The sequence below is a fragment of the Ceratosolen solmsi genome, unplaced genomic scaffold (genome assembly GCF_000503995.2).
Source record: "Ceratosolen solmsi marchali unplaced genomic scaffold, CerSol_1.0 scaffold1, whole genome shotgun sequence".
NCBI classification, from domain to species: Eukaryota; Metazoa; Arthropoda; class Insecta; order Hymenoptera; family Agaonidae; genus Ceratosolen; species Ceratosolen solmsi.
Genome location: NW_011948415.1, coordinates 11,273,689 through 11,297,871, shown reverse-complemented (window position 1 = coordinate 11,297,871; position 24,183 = coordinate 11,273,689). Strand labels below are relative to the sequence as shown.

The window sequence follows — 24,183 nt, the reverse complement described above, 5'->3', positions numbered from 1 at the left end:
TTGCGCGGGGTACGGCGGTGGCAGACTCGCCGCCGATTGGCCGCAGCTCCGGCCCGGCTACCGCGAAAAGCGCTTCATCTTCGGGGAAACGCAGCGTCGGGGTGTCAGGCCAGCCGTCACTTCTCATCCCGACGGTGAGAGACGCGCACCGCCGGAGATCGAGAAAGAGAGGAAGAGATAGAGAGAGAGAGAGAGAGAGAGAGAGAGAGAGAGACAGACAGACAGACAGACAGACAGACAGACAGAGATATAAACTAGAGAAAGAGAGAGAAAGAGAACGAGAGAGAGAGAGTGCGCGCGCGCGCGCGTGTGTGTGTGTGTGTGTGTGTGACAGAGAGAGAGAGTGTGCGCGCGTGTGTGCTTGGGTACGTGAGAGCGACAGAGAGAGAGAGAGAGAGAGAGGGGGAGAGACAGACAGAGAGAGAGAGAGAGAGAGGAGGAAACGTGAACACCGACGAATCTTCAACGAGCTGATCGGCCAAGGTACTTCTATTGTTTAATTTCTTAGCTTATTAGTTTTTTTTTTTGTTTTTCTTCCCCCCCCCCTCATTTTTTCTTCTTCTTCGTCTTGCTCTTAATCGGTATTTTCAAAGCCCACCTGGTTTGCGCATTTATCCCATATGAAGCGCGCGCGTGTGTGCCACTGGTGTTGTTCGCGTAACAGCCCAAGCTTCGAAACGTACTTTTGTCAATATTTTTGTTATTTCGTGGCTAAGGGAGCTGCTTAAGCTTCCAGTTAATGAGTCGAGCACCTGTGCTCCCATTTAAGGACTGTAAAATGCTCGAGACACCGTACGCCCTCGACATCCATTACAAAATTACAATAATTAATAATAGGGCCGGGGCTAATAAATAGGCTTGCAATTCCTCCGAAAGGCCGTAAGTCCATTCGGAAATGTTTGCCGAGCGGCGAGCTATAATTACGACTGCTCGTTAGCCAACCGCGGGCGTGCGTTTAAAAATCAAAATCTAATTGATCGAAACGGTCGATTGCCGATTGGTAGTCCCAATAACGATCGGATCGGATGCTATGCGCGGTACGGTACAAGCGCGTGTCCACTGAAATAAAGCGATCGTTTTTCCGGCAGGCAGGCAGGCGACGACGAGCCCGGGGGGAGATTAACGACGCCAGTGTGTGAACAAGAATACGGAACAAAATGCGTCCCAACGACCTGATTCAGCAAGAGCGGCGTATCACGGAGACGATGTCCGAGACGTCCGAGGGGACGACGACGACGACGAGTGTCTCCGGCAAGTCGAGCATCGATAACGTCGAGGAGCTGCGCGGCCTCGCGGCCGTCCTCGGCATCGTCAACCCCGATGACCTGCAGCAGGAAAGATTTCGCGTCGATCGCAGAAAACTGGAGCAGATGCTGCTCGGTGAGGCTTTTTATATACGTACGAATAAGGCGGCGTTACTTATTTCGCGAGCACATTTTGCAACTTGCCAATGTTTGCCCAATTCTTCCGAACGATTTTCATGCTACTAATAAGCTCCTACGATGCATTGTTCTCGTGCTAAATGCTTACGCATATATATATATATATATATATATATATATATATATAATGATAATATTATTTTATATTTAATGCACAATGATCATTACATAGAGCTTCGCAAACTATATGCCTCATCTTATGAAATATTTCTCATTTGCTTGTATAATCATACAAAATCTTATAATTATTATTATTTTTTATTTTTATTTATTTATTTATTTATGTATTTATTTATTTATTCTTCGGCTTCATTTATCTTTTATCCCTTCTATATTATATATCAAATTTCAACTCGTTTAATCATTGTATCACATACACTTATTGGTTGTTACATTAGGCTCGTGGATATTTCAATTGCTTAGTCAACAATTTAATCTTTGACAATTTTGCAAGGCAATCAGTGTACAATTATTTCTAATTCTTACGCGAAATATGACGAAATGTGCAAGCTCGAATTGTACTTGTCCGTGAGAAGTGAGCGAGTGTGTAAGTGGAGTAAAATAGGCGGAGAGCAGCATGAGTGGTAACTCGTTTCGCAGATGCGCACCTGCTGTCCTTTTGTTTGTAAATAAGATTATTACCGTTAAAGCCTAAATTTTACCAACTTCTTACCTAAACTGTTGACCAAACGTCGTTGATCCAAGTTTTCCAAATTCGGGATTGAATCTTTTTTCCATAAGCTCGGTCGGTTACGTGTAATTTTGAAATGAATTTTTTTTTTCTTCATTCTTCGTTAACTTGTTTCGGCACTCTAAGCTTCAAATTTATTAAACGATTAAACAAAAGCGAATATGTAAAATGAAAAGAAAAATGTGAAAACTAATAAATAATTAAATATTTAAATAATCGATTAGTAGTAATTACGATGCAAAGATAGATAAACTGATTTTTGTCTGTTAAATATTGATATCTTGTAATGATAATAATATTATTTATTATTTATTATTATTATTATTCTTGTTGTTGTTGTTGTTGTTGTTGTTGTTGCTGCTGTCGGTGGTGGTGGTGGTGGTGGTGGTGGTGGTGGTGGTGGTGGTGGTGGTGGTGGTGGTGGTGGTGGTGGTGGTGGTGGTGGTGGTGGTGGTGGTGGTGGTGGTGGTGGTGGTGGTGGTGGTGGTGGTGGTGGTGGTGGTGGTGGTGGTGGTGGTGGTGGTGGTGGTGGTGGTGGTGGTGGTGGTGGTGGTGGTGGTGGTGGTGGTGGTGGTGGTGGTGGTGGTGGTGGTGGTGGTGGTGGTGGTGGTGGTGGTGGTGGTGGTGGTGGTGGTGGTGGTGGTGGTGGTGGTGGTGGTGGTGGTGGTGGTGGTGGTGGTGGTGGTGGTGGTGGTGGTGGTGGTGGTGGTGGTGGTGGTGGTGGTGGTGGTGGTGGTGGTGGTGGTGGTGGTGGTGGTGGTGGTGGTGGTGGTGGTGGTGGTGGTGGTGGTGGTGGTGGTGGTGGTGGTGGTGGTGGTGGTGGTGGTGGTGGTGGTGGTGGTGGTGGTGGTGGTGGTGGTGGTGGTGGTGGTGGTGGTGGTGGTGGTGGTGGTGGTGGTGGTGGTGGTGGTGATGGTGGTGATAGTATCGTTATTATTGTTGTCGTTATTATTCTATAAGCTATCGATAATTTTAAAAACTTCGATACTTATCTAATAGATTAATGTTATTGACGATTAAGTAAATTATTTAATTAAGAAAAAAATAATGCTATTCGCGGAAAGAAATGCAAAATATTATTTATCGAAATTTCTACTTACCTAAACAAATAATTAAAGTAGATTGAACTTTTGAAAGTGTATTTCAGAGTTCAAACTTCTGATGTTTTGATATAGAGTCAATGACCACGGAATGTGCAAATTTTTTCTTTAATATCATCTAGTTGTAATATTTTGTTTGTATTTAATTTAGCAAGTCGCAATTACATTCGAAGCACCGACATTAAATATTGCGAAAATATATAAATAATTGTTATATTCTAGTGATAATTGAATTAATATTGAAAGAAAATACAATGGATTAGAATAAAAGTACTTGAAAAGCCCAATCTTTCGTGAAACTCTTAATCAGTAATGGCCTCTAGAAACATGACAATCGATAAATTTTTCAAATGCAAGTGAACAGTTTGCACCATATCCAAGGTCATGCAAGATTGCGAAACGAAATAAGTAGAGGCTGGTGGTAGGTAGTAATGTATTTTTGCCTTTTGAATGCAAAGCTATTTGAAAATCTCTAAACTCGTCGTCTCTTCCTTTCTCTGTCTCATGAAAACGTATTACAGGTGACAGCAGCAGTGAGAGCGCCGACATGTTTTTTCACAAGGTAAGCGAACCGTTCATATTTTTAAAATCCAACGTATCAATAGAGTTAAATTAGAATAATACAAACGCGTGTATTGTGCTTTTCTTCATTCTAATTAGATTATAAATTACTATCGCAAGTCCAATGTTTTGCGCTTCATTGTTTTGGGCTCGCGATGCACCAGTACACGAAATCTTTGAAAATTGGCTTATTTTCTCTGTCGGCTCGGCCTATCGTTTATTACTATATAAATTCTAATATGTCACTTGATGAAGATAATTTCGATTACGATACCAGGAAATTTGATATCTCGTCGTGACAAGAATTATCATTGGCAAATTTCGTATTTAGAAATTACGATTTCTCTGCCCGGCCGAACAGATTCTCATTAAACGTCCAATGTTTTTCTTGCCTCGTTGTCGTCGACTCGTCATTATCCACTTATGGATAGATCCATGTTAATAACAAAGTTTATAAAATTTGAAAAATCGCGAGTCCGCTGAGGCTCGCCAAGCGTCGCGTGGAATTCTATGGAGTCGCGCGCACGAGAGAGCAAAACGACAAATTCGATCATTTCGCTCACTCCATCATTCCGTCATCGACGCTGCTCTCGAGGATCGTCTCTCTTGTCCGCAGTCGGAAGACGTTGGCTTATCAGACGATGCACGGCGATCATAGAGCGTTATCGTCGTCCTCGTCGTCGCTGTCGTCGTCACGTAATTCGTGGGCGCCGCGTATTTACGCAACCGGTGCGCAGTCGCGCATCCAAGAAGCAGCTGGAAATATGTGCCCCGGCACTGATTATTTATAGAACCGCCTTAAATACGATTGGGGGATAGAGGGAGGGATAAAGCCAGTCAGCGGCTCTTTCTCCCTCACACATGTACGATATCGTCGTCGTTTTCTTCGTCGTCGTCGTCGTCGTCGTCGTCGTCGTCGTCGTCGTCGTCGTGGTCGTCGTCGTCGTCTTCGTCTTCGTCGTCGCTATCGTCATCGTCGGCAGCGGTAGCGTTGGCTACGACGATGACAATGTTAGCGTTGCGCACGCGCCCATTCGCTGCCCGCCTTGGAAATACGATCGGGCTGCGGTGCAATAACGAGAATGGAAAAATTGCATTTTCTGATATACCGAGAAAAGTCTCTCGAGCTTACGCTAGTGAAATGAAGTGAAGCGAAAGCCCCGAGCCCTGGCCTTTCTTGACAGCCGACGTTCTTCTCCTTTTGCCCGTCCGGGGATACGCGGTAATTCTCGATGTTATAGACGCGCACAACATGGTTGAGAGAGAGAGAGAGGGGGGAGGGGGAGGTATAAACGCCGACGATCAGCGCGGATTCATCGAGTGCCGATCGATCGGCGCAACTACGAAAGCGATTATATTATGCAAGCGATGCAATGCGGGGACTTTGGTCGATTGATGATTGGGCAGCGAGCAGGAGCGTAATTTTCACACTCGACCCTTTTATATGGTCGCAGGAGCAACGACGTTGCATTGATTTTTTTTTTCTTTTTCTTTTTTTAAATTTTTTTATTGCACTTTGCCGAAGCTAAAGTTTATAGTTTATTGAGTCGAGAGACTTAAGGCTTGAGGCCGTCAGTTGTCAGTCGACTATAAGTCGAAGAGTAATAAGAAGCTCGAGTCTCAGCTCTAACTTTTAAAAACTTTGCGGCAGTTCCATTAATGTAAATCATCTGCAAGTTTTTTTTTTTTTTTTTTTTTTTGTTTTTTTTTTCTGATTGGGCTGAGAGCATCAATATGGAAATAATACATTGGATTGCACATCGGTTGTATTTTTGTTGTAAGCCGCGAGCTCACAGTTAGCATCATGAGCATTCGTGAAAATCATGTAAGGATAATAAGTGTGCAAGTAAATTTACTCGAGTGCACGATATAATCTTCATTTCGTAAGTATAAATACACGAAAAAAGCGATCGAATTTATATATCGTTGGCGCCATTTAGAATCAGCATTATTTTGCATCGATAATACAGAAATACATTAAATTTTTTCATTAGATTTTTTTTTTTAATATATCGAGCCGATGGTTTTTATACGAACGAGAAGAATTCTTACTTACAAATAAGTCATTCGTAACAGTAACTATAAAAGCGTAAGTAAATAGTCAGAGAGGCCGGAAATTTCAAGACACATTGCGTAAGCGCTTGATGTAAGAAATCTTTGCTTTCATTTGTACGCGTATCTTCAGTACTCCTCGGTAAAAGTTCTGTAATAATTTGCAAGAAATTGGCTTGGCTTGCCAAACTCATTCCTTCTCTTTCCCCCTTGTATATAAATATATACGTATCTCTTGGTCATATTATATTCCTCACTTCCCCTATTCTTACCGCACGTCTCTTCATGTTCTTCAATCTATCTTTCTCTTTCTCGTGTACTATATCCCCCGTTCGATCTATCGTTATAACTCTCTCTCTCTCTCTCTCTCTCTCTCTCTCTCTCTCTCTCAATCATACGTATATACGCGCTCATGCATATGTACGCAACAGAGACAAACAGCAAGCTCAAGAATAGCGAAAGAGTCGTAAGTCCGTATCTAAACGAGACGTCAACACACTTGCGTTACGCAAAACTATACGTATGCGGCATGCAATCAAAAAAATAAGTCCGTATCTAAACGAGACGTCAACACACTTGCGTTACGCAAAACTATACGTATGCGGCATGCAATCAAAAAAAGATTAAGTGGAAAGAATTAGTGATATATATATATATATATATAGAGAGAGAGAGAGAGAGAGAGAGAGAGAGAGAGAGAAGAAAATTGTCAATGCGGGTGGGTACTATTGGGTGCGTCGAATGAAATCCCTAGCGAATGACAGAGAAGCTAAGTGACACGAGTGTACCCTTAAGACGTCTCGTCTCAGAGGTGGAATGCGAGGAGAATAGAAAATGATGATAGGCGTGAGTAAATATTGATCGATAACGATACGAGTTTATTGTAAAACAGATTAGCATATATTACATTCTCTCTCTCTCTCTCTCTCTCTCTCTCTCTCTCTCTCTCCCTATCTCTTCTTCTTCTTCTTCTTTTTCGCTACCGGTCTTTTATATTATGTAAAAAAGAAAAAGAAAAAATCAATACAAAATAAGAAGGGAAGTAGAAAATAAGCCATAGAAAGAGAAAAAAATGCTTTATCAATCGAGATATCGGAGAGAAAGTAAAAGTCGAGAACTTTAATCGACAGTGTCTTAGGCGAGGGTGAATTTGGTAAACCGAGTCTAAGATACGTGCATGAAAGTGCGATAAAGACCGGATGCATCGATCGTGCACGAACTGAATGCAAGATAACTAATTCTACATTGATATATTTCGAATTGTTATTATTCCATCGAACGCGCGCACTTGCACACACATTCACATACGCGCGCGCGCGCGCGTACACGTAGGATTGTGATCGGACGAAAATACGTACGGCGGCGAGTGAGGCGAGTCAGGCGTGCCACGATCACTGCCCAAATGCCAATGAAGCGACGCGAAAGCTCTCATCATGTAGCAAACGGACGCCAAGTAAAGCCAGCGGGAGTCTCGCGGCTCTCGTCCGTGTCACGTGGCCATCGGCTCCTCGACCGTCCTCGACTGGCGAAGCATCCTCGAGACTCGTCGAACGTCCGGGTCGGGTCTAGCGATTAAAGTCGGGTAACCACAGCTGCTGTCGCCGCTACCGCCGGGAGGGCGATCGCGCGAGCGTACGAAGGTGCGTTATCGCGACCGGCGCTGTGGCTAATCACTGGGGCCCCGGGTCGGCGAAGGTGGCCAACGCTGTCGTTACCGCCGCCGTTGCCGCTACCGCTACCGCCGCCGCTGCCGCTACCGCTACCGCCACCGCCACCGCCACCGTCACCGCCACCGCCACTGCCACCGTCACCGTCACCGCCACCGCCACTGCCACCGTCACCGTCACCGCCACCGCCACTGCCACCGTCACCGTCACCGCCACCGCCACTGCCACCGTCACCGTCACCGCCACCGCCACTGCCACCGTCACCGTCACCGCCACCGCCACTGCCACCGTCACCGTCACCGCCACCGCCACTGCCACCGTCACCGTCACCGCCACCGCCACTGCCACCGTCACCGTCACCGCCACCGCCACTGCCACCGTCACCGTCACCGCCACCGCCACTGCCACCGTCACCGTCACCGCCACCGCCACTGCCACCGTCACCGTCACCGCCACCGCCACTGCCACCGTCACCGTCACCGCCACCGCCACTGCCACCGTCACCGTCACCGCCACCGCCACTGCCACCGTCACCGTCACCGCCACCGCCACTGCCACCGTCACCGTCACCGCCACCGCCACTGCCACCGTCACCGTCACCGCCACCGCCACTGCCACCGTCACCGTCACCGCCACCGCCACTGCCACCGTCACCGTCACCGCCACCGCCACTGCCACCGTCACCGTCACCGCCACCGCCACCGCCACCGTCATCGCTAACGCCGCCTCTGCCGCCGCGTACGTAGACTCGAGTGGACGACGCGGCAGTAGTGGGACGACGCGGTTACGGTGCCGCGGCCGCCGAAAATCGGCGAGCGATGCGCGCCACGGCCGTCATTCAATGCTTGACCTTTGTTCCAGGTCATGGAGGAGACTAACACATTCATAACGTGGCCATCGAGGCTCAAGATCGGCGCCAAGTCGAAAAAGGGTATATAATATTGAACGAGCTTTTACGGAACGATGCGTTCCGCTCTTGTTTTGTGCTGTTGTCGCTGCGTGTGCGTCTGTATGTGCGTTTGACGGTTGTGTGCCCTAATCGTCGCGTCGGCCGGTGTTTTAAAGTGATTGAGACGCGGCGCGACTCGTTTGCGGGGAGATTTCTTGCGCTCGGCCGATAAAATCCATGGGGATTCTCGCGATATTTGGCCTCGGTCCACGAGGCAGCGATCATTTTATATTCGTAGACTGTATTTTGACGTCGCGGCATTATGTCAGCTTGATCGCTGACGTTAAATCGCGCGGAGTTATTCGCGCGATCGGCAACTTCATGGGCAAGCGAAAATTTCGCTCCAACGGATGTCCCGAAATAATTGATCGCGATGAATTTTCAAGGGGGCTGGTTAATAATGTCCGGGAGCTTCTGCAATATCGTCATTGGGATTTATCGATGAGCGTTACGAAGGAATATCGAGGCATCCAACGGTCATCAGTGCCGTTGATATTTCTCGCTCGTTTTGTATTCGTAAGCAATAAGATAGTAATTACGTTAGCGACCAATGTCGGATGCGCGTTGTCACGACATTGCGATAATAATGCAGCGAATTTAACGAACGCGGTCTGCATTGTGCTAATCTTAATTTAATGTGATTATGCTTAATTCGATGGGGCGACATTGCGAAATGTAAATTATACTTTACTTTTTTATTTATTTATTTTTCGTTTTCCTTTTCCTCGGAAGACTTTTATTTTAACGGTCGGCTGCTTTCGTGGAAAATTGAATTGTTAAATCGCCCCTTCCTTCCTTCCCTTTCTCGCCATTCAATTCGTTTTTCCATGCACTATTTGCACAATTGATCTTCGATAAGAGTAGCAAGCCCGCTGGCATGCGATTGTGAATGAACGGAAGTAAAGAATGAGAGTGTCGTTTATAAACATTAAAAGCAGCAGCGTGTAGCAACGATATTCAGCGAAGCTAATGCCGAGCGCCTTGTTTAACGCCACAGATCCACATATCAAAGTCGCCGGGCTTCAGGAGAACATCCGCATAGCCAAGGATCAGATAACTCAGGTTCTGGACACGCGGGTAGGTAGTGGCCCTTTAGGTGCAAATATATCGCATGATTTGCCATCGTTCACTAACACTAACACGTTGTCGCGCTACTTGTCTTTCATCAGCAAAACAACAGGGTGACGATGAAGTTGGACGTCAGTTACACTGACCATTCCCACATAATCGGCAAGGGTGGTCTCACCATTAAAAAAGTCATGGAGGAGACCAGCTGCCACATCCACTTCCCCGACAGCAATCGCAGCAATCACCAGGAAAAGAGTAATCAAGTCTCAATCGCTGGCGACATGGAAGGCGTCGAGAAAGCTCGCGCTCGCGTCCGAGTAAGACCCATTTATTCATTATCTATACTTTTTTTCTTTTTTTTTCATTTCTTTTCATTTATCCACCCTATTATGCCCCCTCGTGTCAATTTCTAAACTAAATTGAAATTTTTTTTGTTTTTGTTTTTGTTTTTTTATTTTTTTATCGCGGTAGAAGATAAAAGAAAGAAAGAGAAAAGCGGTCTAGTTGTAATGCAAAGTAATGTCGAGCCTATGCGATTATGTTTATTAGCCGTGCGAAACCAAATAAGCCACTCGAAGATAACGCTGTCAAAAATATATTTATCAAGTGTTGCACTCTTCCACCACGTAATTCATTATTGAATTTCGCTTGTGTTAGCATTGCCAACCGCTTAATACGTCCTCCGATGCATTTAATCCTTGATAATCCTGATAATAACTCTGGGCAAATATCTTAAATCTCGTGTCAAGCGAATTTAACTGTCTCGGCAAGTTAAAGTTAACGCTGCGAGCGAGTGGTGTCGTTCCGGACGGTACAAAAAGAAAAAGAAAAAAGAAAAAAGAAAAAAAAAAAATTCGAATTTATCGATATGAATTAATAAAGTATGTGGGTCATGTCTGTTGTTTGTTGTAAACGGCAGACTCTGACGCCGCTAATCTTCTCTTTCGAGCTGCCGGTGATGGGCAACAGCTCGCAAATCGCAGTCGCGGCTAGCGCCACCCCCTTTTCTACTTCACCGTACATCGTCAAGATTCAGGAGAAATATAATGTGCAAGTGATGTTCCGCACAAGGCCGAAGCTCCACGCAACGCTGGTCGTCGTCAAGGGATGCGAATGGGAGGTCTCGAAGGTCAAGGAGGCGACTGTCCTCCTTATTCACCATATGTGCGAGAATCTGGCTGTAAGTTCGCTTCAAATCATTTTTTTTTTTTGTTTTCCTTTTCCTTTTCCTTGTTGCACCCCAAGACTTTCTAATCCACCACCGACCTATCGTATTTTCTACCGAATGCCGCTGTAATAAAATCAGCGCTCGGCAAAATTCCTTCCTGACTACCGTCTAACAACACGTGGATTATCATTAAAGATTTTAAAATTTATGGACTATATTATCGATTAAATCATACGCGCTTCATTATATTTGCATGAGAGCTTTGATTAACGGGAAAATTGACTTTCACTCGTCTAGCTATTAAACTTACAATTGTCAACATTTTGAAGTAAATATTCCAATACAACCTTTAAGCGATTATTAGGGTTAAACCGATCGAATTTCTGAAAATTGTCGACTCATAATGTTCCCAGGGAAAATTTAAATGTTAAATGCAAATTTTCTACCACGATATAAATTGTTTCACTTCGTGGCTTAATTTAAATATAACGCGACATCAAATATTTTTCTCTCCTATTAAGTATTATGAATTTATAGCAATTTTGACGGATGATTAAACTCGACAGCTAATCTTAATTTAATCAATTAATTAATTAAAATTATTTGAATTTTGACGCTTATGCGCCACACTTAATGCAATGGTCAGCATTACATTTCATACTGGCATGAGCTTCACCAAAATTTTACCTTTCATTTATTTGTTAGTTTATTTAAATTATTTATTTATAAAACTATATTTACATTCAGATGGCATTTATAATATAGAAATATTCGCACTTTTAAATATCATAATCGTTGATAATCCAAAATTTAAGGAAAGATTTTGTGTCAATGAAGATTTTTTGAATAATGCCTTTAGTATGAATTTAAGGAATGTCGAATTAAATCATTTTTATCTTACTTTTAGCAATTTTATTAACAATTTGAGCAAGGCATTACTTATAGTACAAGTTGAATATATTTTATTAGCATATTAGTACATAGTTTAAGAAATGCAATTAAATTGTGCAAAGTTAGATTGCTTAAAAGTGTTTATAATTGTTTCTTACTTAAGACAATGAAAAATTAGGATATTTAAATATTTATTCGATTGAAGAAAAAAAAAACGATAATCCATCTAGAAAACAGGCAAATAACAAAAAACAAAAATCAAAGAATTGCCCGACAAAAAAAAACAATGAAGAAACTTTTACTAAACATCAAAGAATTCTAAAATGAAGTAAAGCCTGAGTAATGTATATTTTCATTGTGTGATTTGAAATTTTGATTTGAACTTTAACGTATATTACTCGAGTGTTAGTGTTTCGAAAGTTTGGCATATCAAATCCATTCGCTTACAATAAATTGATATTCATTCGTTGAAAATTAAAATACATCTTAAATATTATGTTTACCCTTCGTACGCTTATTAAGAAATTCCGCCTGAAAATCTCAGCTTTACGATAGATTATGGCCAATTATAGGTAAATTATTAAATAATACGTGCAAAAATAGAGATAACCTTAAATACCGAATAACGAGTTACGATATCAGTAACGATAAAACGAAACTTCGGTCTTGCGCGACGCTATATTCATCGCCTACCATATTTTACACAAAAAGCTTGAAATTGTATCTACGTAATTTTATTAATCGGGACAAGTAGATTTTGCTTATCACAGGCAAGAATTCTCGTGTATTATACCGTATTAATCATCAATCGTGGAAGGAAAAAAATTATGTTTTTAAAAGTATGATGAGCAAATTAGTCATAAATACTAATGTGATTTTATTTGTTCTACGACGATGGGAAGTATAACTTACGGTGACATTGTCAAGTGAAGTATTTGAGAATAGTTTTCGATTTTTAGTTTTATATGAAAGTAATTAACGCTTCAGCGCGTTTATTATTTATGATGATCGTAAATCATCATATAGTTTAAAAAATTTTGATGGCCATTAAAATATATATATATATTTTTTTTTTTTTTTTTTTTTTTTTTTTTTTTTCCCGATAGTTAAAGATGATGTAGAAAGTATGGAACGCATGATAAGGCTTTGATTTATGTAAACAAAGACATTGTGTACAACGGAATACGTAGGTATCACTAGAGCTAAATAGTTAACTCAATTCTTCGAAAGTATCAAAACTAATATTTTATTAAACATGGTATTATAGAAATTTTAAAAATGTGGCTTTAGGTCAATCAAATTATGATTGTATGATGATCGGTGTTTATGATACTCCACTGCATGTAATGCGTGATCACATTACTGCACATTAATCACACAACTTTATTAACCCTTATAACTATTGAAAGAGAAAAAAATAGTAAAGATTATTAATACAGACACTTGGATAATTTAAATGGAAAAAAAAAGAAGACAAAAATTCTAGACAATTCTTTGATTGTTAATGAAGAGTGAATTTGATGAAGTTGCAAATTAAAACAAAATGGTGTACAGTAAAAAGTAGCTTTAATTCGCTATTTAATAGTTTCGTATCCAAATAAAATTCTATTAAATTAAACGGTCGTATGATATTTAAATATGCGTGCTTTCTCATAAAAATAAAATATTTCTATATTCGCGAAATCAAAGCTATTTTTATGAATTTCCTATTTTCTACTTTTTGTGAATTGATTGGTTTTGAATATTAATATTAGAATTGTGCTTTTATAATATTAAATCTATTTATTTTTTTTTTTTTTTTTTTTGGTCAGTTGTCAATGCAATAATATAACAGAAACTTAACGGAAAACGTATTTAAAAATAACAGGAAAATATTAATTTTATTTTTAAAAAAATCATCATAAATGGGGTTTGAAATATTAATGCTTTTAATTATCAATATTCATAATATCATTAAAATTCATACACTGTTAGTACATTTAATTTTTTCCATTATAAATGTTGAAGTTTTATCAGTAATTACAGAAATTTAAAAAACTTTAAACTTTTTACAATCCACGAATTTTAGACATTTCAATGAAAGGATGAAAATGGATTAATATTAATAAAAGTAATATTTTTCTTTGAGAATTTCATTTGCTGAGGTAGAAAGGGCGTGGAGACTCTATAGTTGTACCATTATCTTCAATAAATGAAGTATGAACTTTAAATTACTATAGCTTACGACATCTTATTTTTTTTTCCTTCATAATGTACGTCAGGTATTGCTGCCTCATTTACTTCACTTCTTATAAAATTCCATTGCCTTATCGGTCAAATTACCATGGAATTTAATTGTATCATTAAGTAATCTTTAAGATTTAAAATTTTTATTATCCTCGTGAAAGACTACACATAAGTTTGAATAAATGCTATAAATTCCAATGTATCAGCGTTGTCGAGTTGAAGTTTTGTTTTGCACGTGAAATAGCAACGCAAATGAAATTTTCATCGATAGAGGCACTTACATTACCAGTTGTAGCGTGGACTTTGAAGCTTTTATTTTAATATTAAGAATAAATGAAGGAAAAAAAAAATTATTTTTTTTATTCAAAGATTTTCACGTAGAATGTATTTTATAAGAAGAACGTCGAAAAATGATTTTAAATAAATAAATAAATACTTGCCGTATATCCTTAGAAATTTTCAATATAATGATTACGCATCTTATTGATAAATATACGATAATAAAAGAAAATAAAAAAAAAAAAAAAAGAAAAGAAATAGTTATATACATAAAATCTTGAATGTTGATAATACTTATTAAAAAATATGTTTTATTTAATTTTTGTCTCTGATGTAAGTATAATTTTTCAAAATATTTTCATATGTCTAAACGGTAAATGTGATTCACACACACACCCGTGCCCTCCCCTCCCCTCCCCCACCGAGCAACGTTTTAATCGACCGTTCATTTATAAATGCCAAAAATATATCGAATTTTTATACCTACGCATAAAATCCCATTGACAGCCGACAATTTTCAATGACAATATGTTTCATAAAACATAATTCAAGGTTGATAATTTCCAATCGCAATTATTTTCATCGGGTCAAACCTGAAACCAAAGTCTTCCAGGTCGTATCTTTACTATTTATGTTATTCTGCGGAGCCTTGTCAATGGCAATTGGCCAAGTAAATCAAGCATTAACCAATCGAGTGCCGTCCCCGTTTTACCGCAGACAAAGCTCCGTAGAACAGCATAAATAGCGGCCGCGCGACCTGACACTTTTTAGTTTCGGTATATGCTTTGAGGATGTAATGTCGAGTATTCCTGAAACGTTGGTGTATTTGAACGACGCCTTAGAATATATTCAATTAAAAGTATGAAAATGATGAGCGAGAATGAGAATGGAAACTTTTATAACAACGCGCCAATAATTATAGTGGCGAATACGTCACTCCTTAACCGTTATTGGACTCATTTCAATGGCTCGTCATTAAAAAATATAAAAAAAAGATTATATTTAATTATGCTGTATTGATAATGTTTTCTGCTAATAATATAGCCGATGTGATTTATAGTTTGTCGTTATTTCTATTTTCAATGTGGATCATCAATTTTCCATTTAATGACTAGAGCTTTTGCATTTAAGTTTTGTCCGTATAACCATTAGTTATTAACTGACTTAAGAATTAAGCGAAGGATGTGGTCTTTTTCTTAAATTAAACGTTAAGAAGCACAGTTCTTTATATAGAGACTGCTGTTTGTCTTTAAAAAAAAAAAAAAAAAAAAAAAAAAAAAAAATTAATGAATTATTTTATTTAATCATTATAAATTATCGGAATGTTTAGTTGAGAGAAATGTATTTTATACACATATATTCAGAGTAATAATGAATTATTGATTTCGTGGTTTTCTTGGAGCTGCAATAAATTTTTACTAAAATTTATGCCGCTCTTATTAGTCGAAGTAGTAACCGAAGAGAATATTTTGTAGAAGATATTAAAAAATATTTTGACCTTTTTTTGTCATTACGAATGAAAAATAGTTTGTATCATCAAGTCTGTCGCCATTTAGCAATCGATCTTCTTTCCTTCTTCTTTTGTAAATTTTCTTATTTTAAATTTCATGCAAAAATGTCTTTATAGAATTCAATTCACTTATATGAATATTGTAATAGTAAAATTAATTTATATTTCATTTAGTTTTTTTTTTTTTTTTTTTTAAACAATTTTTAAAAACATTACTAAAATTATCATCGATATGTCATCGTGAATATTATTATTTATGTAATAAGTCAATTGAATCGAATTGCAATAGGCATTGTTACTTAATAATATTATCAAGTTCAAAACCTTTGGCTATTAAATGATTCGTATCATAGAAACGTAATTGATTCTATTTACTTACGAATGTTTAAATCATAAATTCTCATAAAAAATACCGAAACTTTGACAAGTTCACATTTGCTTAAAATTCTTATCCGTCATTTATAAAGAAAACGAAATTTTTCCCGTTCTTCAGAGCCAGATACAGGTACAAATGTCAATGGAAATATCGCCGCAACATCACAGCGTCGTTCTAGGTAAGCAGAGCAACAATTTGAAATCGATCATGCAACGCACGGCCACACAGATAATGTTTCCTGATGCTGGCGATCCGAACATCCCGAGTTTAAAGAAAAGTAATGTGACGATTACTGGATCTATTCACAATGTATATTTAGCACGGCAGCAACTTATGGTTAGTTAAATATTTGTTATCCCAAATTATTTGAAAGTATTGTATTTTTGTTTTATTTATATTATTACGCAATGTTCATTACCAATTGTTTTTGTAACTCTCATGCTAACTGAATATAGAGATGCGAAGGATAATATTTACTAAAAATTACACGTATCACCGTAGTACAATTTTTTTATATAACCAATGTCGTTCAATAATGATTAGATTTATTATAGAAATTTAATTATATGTAACAATTTAGCTCTTAAAGACTTATTTAATTTCTACAATACACTGTGATTAATTGATATTATCTTATGATTCAGGGTTCCTTGCCATTAGTATTGATGTTTGATTTACCGGAGAAGTCAATTAATTCTGTTACAACGGATGATGTATCACGACTGATGCAATCGTTGGACGTTTTTATTAACGTTCGCCATAAGCCTAAACAAAGTACGCTCTCAATTGTGGTCAAAGGCATTGAGAGAAATGCTAGTAATATTTATGAAGCTAGAAGGCAACTTCTTGGTTTGGAAGAAGTTAAGGTTGTAGCCGATATTCCACAGACTTATCTTGCTCCTAATTCGACGAGCTTCATCTTACAAGGTGGCTCCGTACCTCTTGGTCCATTTGTAATTAACGGTTAGTTGTTTATCATTAGCCTTGCCAACGGTTTCTCTTAACTTTTAAAATCATTCAACGAAAACATAATAAGTGTTTAAATCATAATAATATACGAATAAAAATTCTCATAAGCATTCGAGTAGCTATACCGGTATGCCATACGTTTTATCATATTAATGAAAAGATAATTATCATAATATAATATTCGGAGAAAAGTATTATAATAATTCGTTGAGTAAATTACGTAGTTAGGCATTAATGTAGAAAGAAAACTATGTGGCACAAAAGTGTAATATTCTTAATGATAAGACCGCGTTAATTTTCAAATCATGTATTAACAAGACAATTACGCGCCTAAGTGATTATGAATTTCATAAGTCGATTGCGTAAACTTTAATTGGCTAATTTAATCATCAAGTTATGATTATGCGAATATTGACTTTGTCAATAATCATTAATTAAAGCCACACGCGCACACACGCGCACACACGCGCATGCACGCACGCACGCACGCACGCACGCACGCACGCACATATGAAAGTTCAAGAGAGTTGTACGAATAAGAAGAAAGGAATCCCGAGCTTTCCATTATTCATGATTATTCAATTACAGATTATTGGCAAATTGAATTAAATTTATAAACTATTTTATCACAATCGAGGCTTTAATAATAACACTTAAAAGTTCTGAATATAAGAGACTATTATCGAAATATGAGTCTTGATTAAAAAGAAAAAGAAAAGAAAAAAAAAACATAAGAGACAAGAGCCTCGTGCTCATAGTATGTACGTATAAATGCATCGAAAATCGAAGAAATTATCGTGTGCAGAGCAAATTCCAATGTATTGGAGATTATATGAAAAGGCAAATTAGAAATTAGTTTTTCACTATCGTAGTTTGTCAATTTTTTTTTCTTTTTTCTTTTTTTTCTTTTAGAAAACATCCCAAACAACGGCATGAGTTCGCCACCATCATCGTTCTGCAGTATGTCGCCATCATCAGGAATACACTCGGCGTCCAACAGTTCAGTGAGCTTTCCCGCGCACTGGGCTATCACCCCAATGCCTCCGTCTCTCTTCTCACCGATCTCATTGCATCCGAACCATCTCACTCCGACTTACGCGTACCCGCCGCATCTCAGCCATCTGCTAACAATGCAACAGCACCAACGACAGCAACAGCAACAACATCAACATACGTTGCATAATACGGGCAAGGGCCTAATGGGGCTCGACGCTCAATTACACTCGAGTGCCAATAATATGAATAGCGCTCTTAACGGTGTGTTCCTTAATGGTATGCGTAACGGCCTTTTCTCAGATAGTAAGGATAGCAGCGGTTAGTATTCGTTCAACTTTTCCATCTTTTTAACATGCAATATAATTTGCAATAATAATAAAAACGCCGGAAATTATCATCAAATTGATAATTACGCGATGATTATTAATTTATAATTATAATTATGTTTCAAAGGATGATTGATTTTTATATATAATCGTTGCAGCCTTTTCTTCAATAAGCAGTGTATCAAGTTCACTTTCAAGTCCAGCCTTGAGCCCACGAAATGTCTCGCCAATAGACCCAACTTCTGTTGCATGTTCTGAAGTTAATGCGAACCTAGGTAAATTCGTAATATTAGTTGGCAATTGTAATGCGAGTGCGGCGGAAGGCCGAGATTTATCATTAGCTCAAAAATATTAAATGCCCTTGTAGATTTATCAAACGTACTATCCGAATTGACTCTTGCCAGTAATGCTCGAGCTACGGGCAATGAGAAGAAAACGACGCAGTTAGAAATGCAGTCGAATTTGCAGGACTTTACCCCGATGACGTTCGATTATGAACAGAAAAAACTGATGGCCTTAAAGGCCATGCAGACCAAACCAAACGCAAACGATTATCGAGTACCTACCTCCGTTTGGTCGGGATATGGATTCAGTCAAACAATTCCTCATATAGCTTCTGCTACTGAAACCAGCAACGTGAGATTAATATTCGTTAATAACTTACTTGAATACTGTCTGATCGATAAATGATTAATTATAATTTCATCAACGTTCTCGCATTGGTTATATTGGCTGCAGGATACGTTATGTCAAACTTCATCATTATGGAAAGATACGCCTACGCCAACAGCATTAACTCAAGATTATGGCGTCACTTCAACGAAAGACGAGACTACTAATGCCAAAATCACTGGCGTCACTTCCAATTACATCGACAATACGTCCAATTATCTCTTGAAGAAAATCACATCGCAACATCACACCGACCTCGCAAGCATGCTAACTAGCGTAGGTCTGGAAAAATATGTCCGTAAGTCACGTCAATTATTATCTGAAAATTTTAATCAATGGTTATATCGCTGCTATTGATCATGCAACTTAACCAATTGCCTGCTTATGATTAATATAATATGCCAATGGCACCAATTACCGTAAAGGGGTGTTTTTTTTTTTTTTTTTTTTTTTTTTTTTTTCAAATTTCGTTTGAAAGTCGCTGCTTATCGACGACGAGTATTATTGAAAAGCAACGTAAGGTAAAAGTTCGTAGAAATTTTATGCCTAATCGGTGCGTTTGTAAGGGATTTTAATTTAACGAATGTTGCCCATTGCAATTGAAAAGTAACGACGATCTAAATACGCCTAAATCTAATAAAATGTCCAACCTCTCCTGTCTTAGGTTTATTCTTATCTCATGAAGTTGATATGGCTACTTTTCCCTCACTCGTGGAAAAAGATCTCTGTGAAATTGGTATCACAGCTTGGGGAGCAAGACGCAAGATAATGCTTTTAATTTCTGGTTGGTGCATCATCTACTACTCACTCATACACATAATTCGAACGCGTGGCGTGGCAATTCTCGAAATTCTCGAGTCCTCGCCAATTGCTTATTTATGAATAATTTCAGAAATGAACAAGCGAACTAGTCCATTCTCTGGCAGCGCAGCCCCGGGAGCAGAAAGAAAATTTGCATCACTGTCATCGTCATCGACATCGGTGACACCCCCTACGCCTGTTCGCAAATGCAGCCTGGAAAACAATAATTGGTAAACAGAAAATAATTCCTGCTTCCTGTATGAGCATTGGACAAAACAGAAGCAAGATATTTGAAAGTTATTGCGTATTTCTAGTATATATATATATATTGTCACATGAAAGTTTGTTGATAAATTTTGCTTTTTCTTGCTTCGAACAGACACTAGTCCAACAAGTATCCTAATTCGTTATCTATTTTTTTTTCGTATTTTTTTCGTTTTTTTTTTTGTTTTTTTTTTGTTTTTTTTTTTTGTTTTTTTTTTCATCTTCTTCTTTGCACGTGTTCATATTATAACAGCGCCCAGGTGGTGCGAATTAGATTTAAGCTGCAGAATAAGTTATTTTGTTTTCTGCTTTTCGTCACGCGCACGCAACGATCGAACGGATCGTTCGTTGTTACGTATGGTTGTTTATTAAGGTGGTATGATGCATCCGTAAAACGACCGAACAACGATGAAAAACCGTTCTAAAATATCGCTCTCGATTCGTCGGGAAGTCCAAGTGAAGCAGAAGCGAAAACGGATGCATGCGTAACTCGAAGAGAGGGACCGAGGGAGAAAGAAAGAGCGAAATCGAGTGTTATGGAGTGTGAGCGATTGCGAGAGAAAGAGACAGACAAACAGACATAGAGCACAGGTGTGTGGACGCTGTGTGTGACACATTAATACATATGGGATTTCGCTGATTACGTCTAAGTCGATTTTACATCGCGCCGTAGCGCGTCTGTCTGTGATGATGAGAAAAGCGTTCTAGTTGTTCTATTAATAAGATAAGAGAGCTTTATTCCTTATGGAGTTAAGTGTAGAAGTTAAGATTTATAGTGATGTAGGCAAACTTTTGTACCTTCGATTTCGCAACTAAGGCAGGAATGAAGTATAGCGGTCTAGCAGACATAATACAACCTTTTCTGAAATGAAATTGTGAAATTGCCAGATGACGAGTAAGCGTCACAAATACTGTGTCCCTGTGCTACTGTGCCCTTTTGCAAGATAAATTTTTTTTTTTTTTTTTTTTTTTCTTCTAAACATTCTGGAATTGTATTGACCACGGCGTTCATCATCGTTTAGATTTCGAAAATATTTATAATTTATAATCGACAGTTTTGAAAATTTGCTTGTAAGTAATGATGTAAGAGCCGGTAACTCCTGATTTTTAAAAAACTTATACAGTACTTGTTATTAGTATAACTTGAATAGTAAAATTTTAAAGGACCAATGTATTACTCTTTTGTCTCTTTCTTAAACGCACTCTCTCTCCGTCTTTCTCTTTTTCACAAATGTACGCGCATTAACACGCTCAGCACATATTTATATTTCTATATATATATATAATTCGTTATAAATTATTTAATTTTAAAATATTTTTTTCTTTTTTTTTGCAATCAAATGAAACGTTAGGTAATGCTCATTGTTAAAAGTCAATAACGGGAGACAATGTTTGACAATAAAGTTCTGTCCCTCTATGAAATAGAATCGGTTCACGAGCAGAATTTTTCGAGCGTACCTAACGAAGGATTTTACCGCTGAGAGTTGTTGACTAAGTTTGTACAGTTTTAAGCGTTAATTATTGTTGTTGGAAATACTTGAGATAATTATTGAAATATGTTTTCGATCGAATCATGCGTGAGCTATCGTTAATAACATAAAATGTGTCTATGTGATTGTTTACGGACGTACTATTATATCTCATTCTGGATGATTTATTGTACTTGATGTAAAAGTGTCTGGGGTCTAAAAAGTTATTAAAATTGACCCCTCGGTTTACGCGTTTAAAGAGTAAAATTAATTATCAAGGTACTAAGCCTTTTTCCTTTAATTTTCGCGCTGGTTACGACAAGGTTAGGAAATAAATTAAATGAAGGAATTAAATGAAATTAAAAATATATATAAAAAATAAACAAGTATTAGCGTTAATAAAAGACTATCTTAATTGAGATATACAATAAGAGCGCCTGACTGCGATTTAGAGAGAACGCATTTGAGCCATTATGAATAATAATAGAGTATCGAGTCATAGCACCGCAAAACTTTGATAAATCAATGTCACACACAACACCCTTCGATTCCTACAAAGATTAATGGCAAAAGTTATAGATAATTTTTCCTCCATTTCAAACAGATTCAAGTAACGTTGGCCAGCTTTTTCTTGCAATTTACTTCTCATTAATGTCGATAACTCCTCACAATCTACTCTTTTATTCTGCTAAAATTAAAGTTCTCTTACGCGATTCCTATGCAAAACATTAGAATACAATTTATTTACGAATTACAATATTTATAGCAGAATAAATTGGACAAATTGGAGTGAGTTGAATTTATAATCACTAAGAAATAAATAATCTTAATATTACAAAACAAGAGAGGAAAATAAAAGCCTGCCGTGTAAAACAGATGGGGGGAACAAAAAAATTACATAATCAAATACGATTTCACGTGTAGAAAGGATCGTGGCTCTTATGTGTATGCGTAACAGTCAATGCGTTATGGGAAAAAGCATTTTATAAGACTTAAGAATGATATTTTTTAAAAATGATATATCTAATTAATACTTTGATTAGCTCTCAAAATGATAGATTTACTATTGATGGAATGTGAGTGTATGTTTTTGTATGCGCGCATGCTTATATATACATACCTAATATACTATTATACTTTATTAAGATAATGAATGCTAATACCTTTATATTGATGATTGTTGGTTTGATAGAAGTAAAAAAACATTTTTGTATCACTATTTTTAATAAAGTCAAGAATTTATACAAAAATATCAAACTTATTTACATTTCATATTACTGGAGCAAAGTTCATTGTTACAAATTGGACATTGATATGGATCCGTCGCCATAAAATTTGCTTTCAAACAATAGTAGCAAAATATGTGACAACCAGCCCAGTGGGGCAATATAGGTGGTTTTTTACAATAGGAGCCGTTAATTTACAATTGCTTTTAAGATATTTGACTTTCTTAGTAGACCATAAATTATTCCACAAATTTTGAATAATTCGAAAATCTATCATAGGTATACCAACCGTAAATAGTTCGATCAGGCCGTGCCATAATAATTCTCTAGTCATATAAGAATATCCAATCGGTCGTGGCTTATTCATATTTAAAGACTGGCAATATATACCCAATATCTTTTCAATCCAGCGTGGCTGATTGCCTATATGAAGAAAAACCAGACTCCATATAAAATTGATTAGATGAAGAATATTATCCAACTGTTCGATATAATGTTTATACTTATATTTCTCATCGTTTGTCGATAATCTTGAGAAGACAAAATTTTCATTAATTAAACGTTTCTGTAAGTAGTTGGGTACCGTTAACAACAAAAATAATAGTATGGACTTTCTTTTGTTCAAATTTTTATATGACAAATTTAGTAGATTTTGTCCAAAAGTTGAACAATCGTTTTTTAACGAATATCTCCATATGAAATACTTAATGAAGACGTCCAGTTCTGGTTCCCATCTTATTATCTTGCCAGGATCAAAATATTTACTTACTTCGCTTATTTGATCTCTGAGTACCTTGTAAATCTCATTATCCAACTGTATTGCATCAAGTTGATTGATTCGAGATACGAACGAACGGTCGTTCATATTTATTAATAATTATGAAAAATTGCAGTCCGAATTGTTGAAGATGAAAAATCAACTGAGTCATCGCTCCTTCCATACTCTACACGTGACAAGACGTAAACATAATATTCGCAATGCCATTGTTAATAGCGAGCTGATTAGGAAATTAATTAACGAATTAATTAAATATAATTGATGAAAGAAGGCACTTTGAATCCTTCGAATACGGGTGAATATTATGCGAATCGACGTAAATAACAGTGAAAATAACAACTATTAAGAATCGTAGAATAAGGAATAAGAACTGCATTAGGCTGCGCGCACTTACGTTTATTCATACAATCGCAATACGGAAAATAAGAATAATGAAATAGGGTGCGTAACGTTATCTACACGCAACATCGAGAGGACACATTTAAAGTTAATATACGTTTAAAAAATTTTCAATTGCAAACTGGAAAGACATATAATTACGAATACTTTCATGCTAATTCATTAATGTGCATTCGTTTGCATTCGTTATAATCCAACATTAAGTAAATTTCTATTATCGGCAATCCAATGTCAAATGAAATAAATACATCGAGTTAGTGTGATGCATATATACAGCTAATTTTAAATAAGAACATTTTTTAA

General features: G+C 37.8%; 2 protein-coding genes across 2 annotated transcripts; one reads left to right on the top strand and one right to left on the bottom strand.

The window, feature by feature from the left end:
* Positions 1 to 1,096: 1,096 nt before the first annotated feature.
* Positions 1,097 to 22,727, top strand: BicC (protein bicaudal C). Its single transcript, XM_011507960.1, has 14 exons — positions 1,097 to 1,380; positions 3,755 to 3,795; positions 8,375 to 8,444; positions 9,460 to 9,539; positions 9,632 to 9,847; positions 10,450 to 10,710; positions 16,098 to 16,316; positions 16,625 to 16,943; positions 17,862 to 18,263; positions 18,430 to 18,546; positions 18,639 to 18,907; positions 19,010 to 19,241; positions 19,608 to 19,727; positions 19,836 to 22,727. Exons 1-14 carry the CDS (start codon positions 1,158 to 1,160, stop codon positions 19,976 to 19,978), a joined length of 2,712 nt encoding a protein of 903 aa, XP_011506262.1. The 5' UTR covers positions 1,097 to 1,157; the 3' UTR covers positions 19,979 to 22,727.
* Positions 22,695 to 23,743, bottom strand: Pex2 (peroxisomal biogenesis factor 2). Its single transcript, XM_011507961.1, is given in 2 exon segments — positions 22,695 to 22,890; positions 22,893 to 23,743. Coding segments are annotated over 2 exon segments (831 nt in total). The 5' UTR covers positions 23,569 to 23,743; the 3' UTR covers positions 22,695 to 22,735.
* Between the last annotated feature and the right edge of the window lie 440 nt (positions 23,744 to 24,183).

Bases quoted from the DNA above. Each gene is read 5' to 3' on its own strand.
- BicC (XM_011507960.1), top strand. From the start codon at position 1,158: ATGCGTCCCAACGACCTGATTCAGCAAGAGCGGCGTATCACGGAGACG. The intron at 18,908-19,009 runs GTGAGATTAATA...TATTGGCTGCAG, and splicing joins CTGCTACTGAAACCAGCAAC to GATACGTTATGTCAAACTTC. The intron at 19,242-19,607 runs GTAAGTCACGTC...CTCCTGTCTTAG, and splicing joins AGGTCTGGAAAAATATGTCC to GTTTATTCTTATCTCATGAA.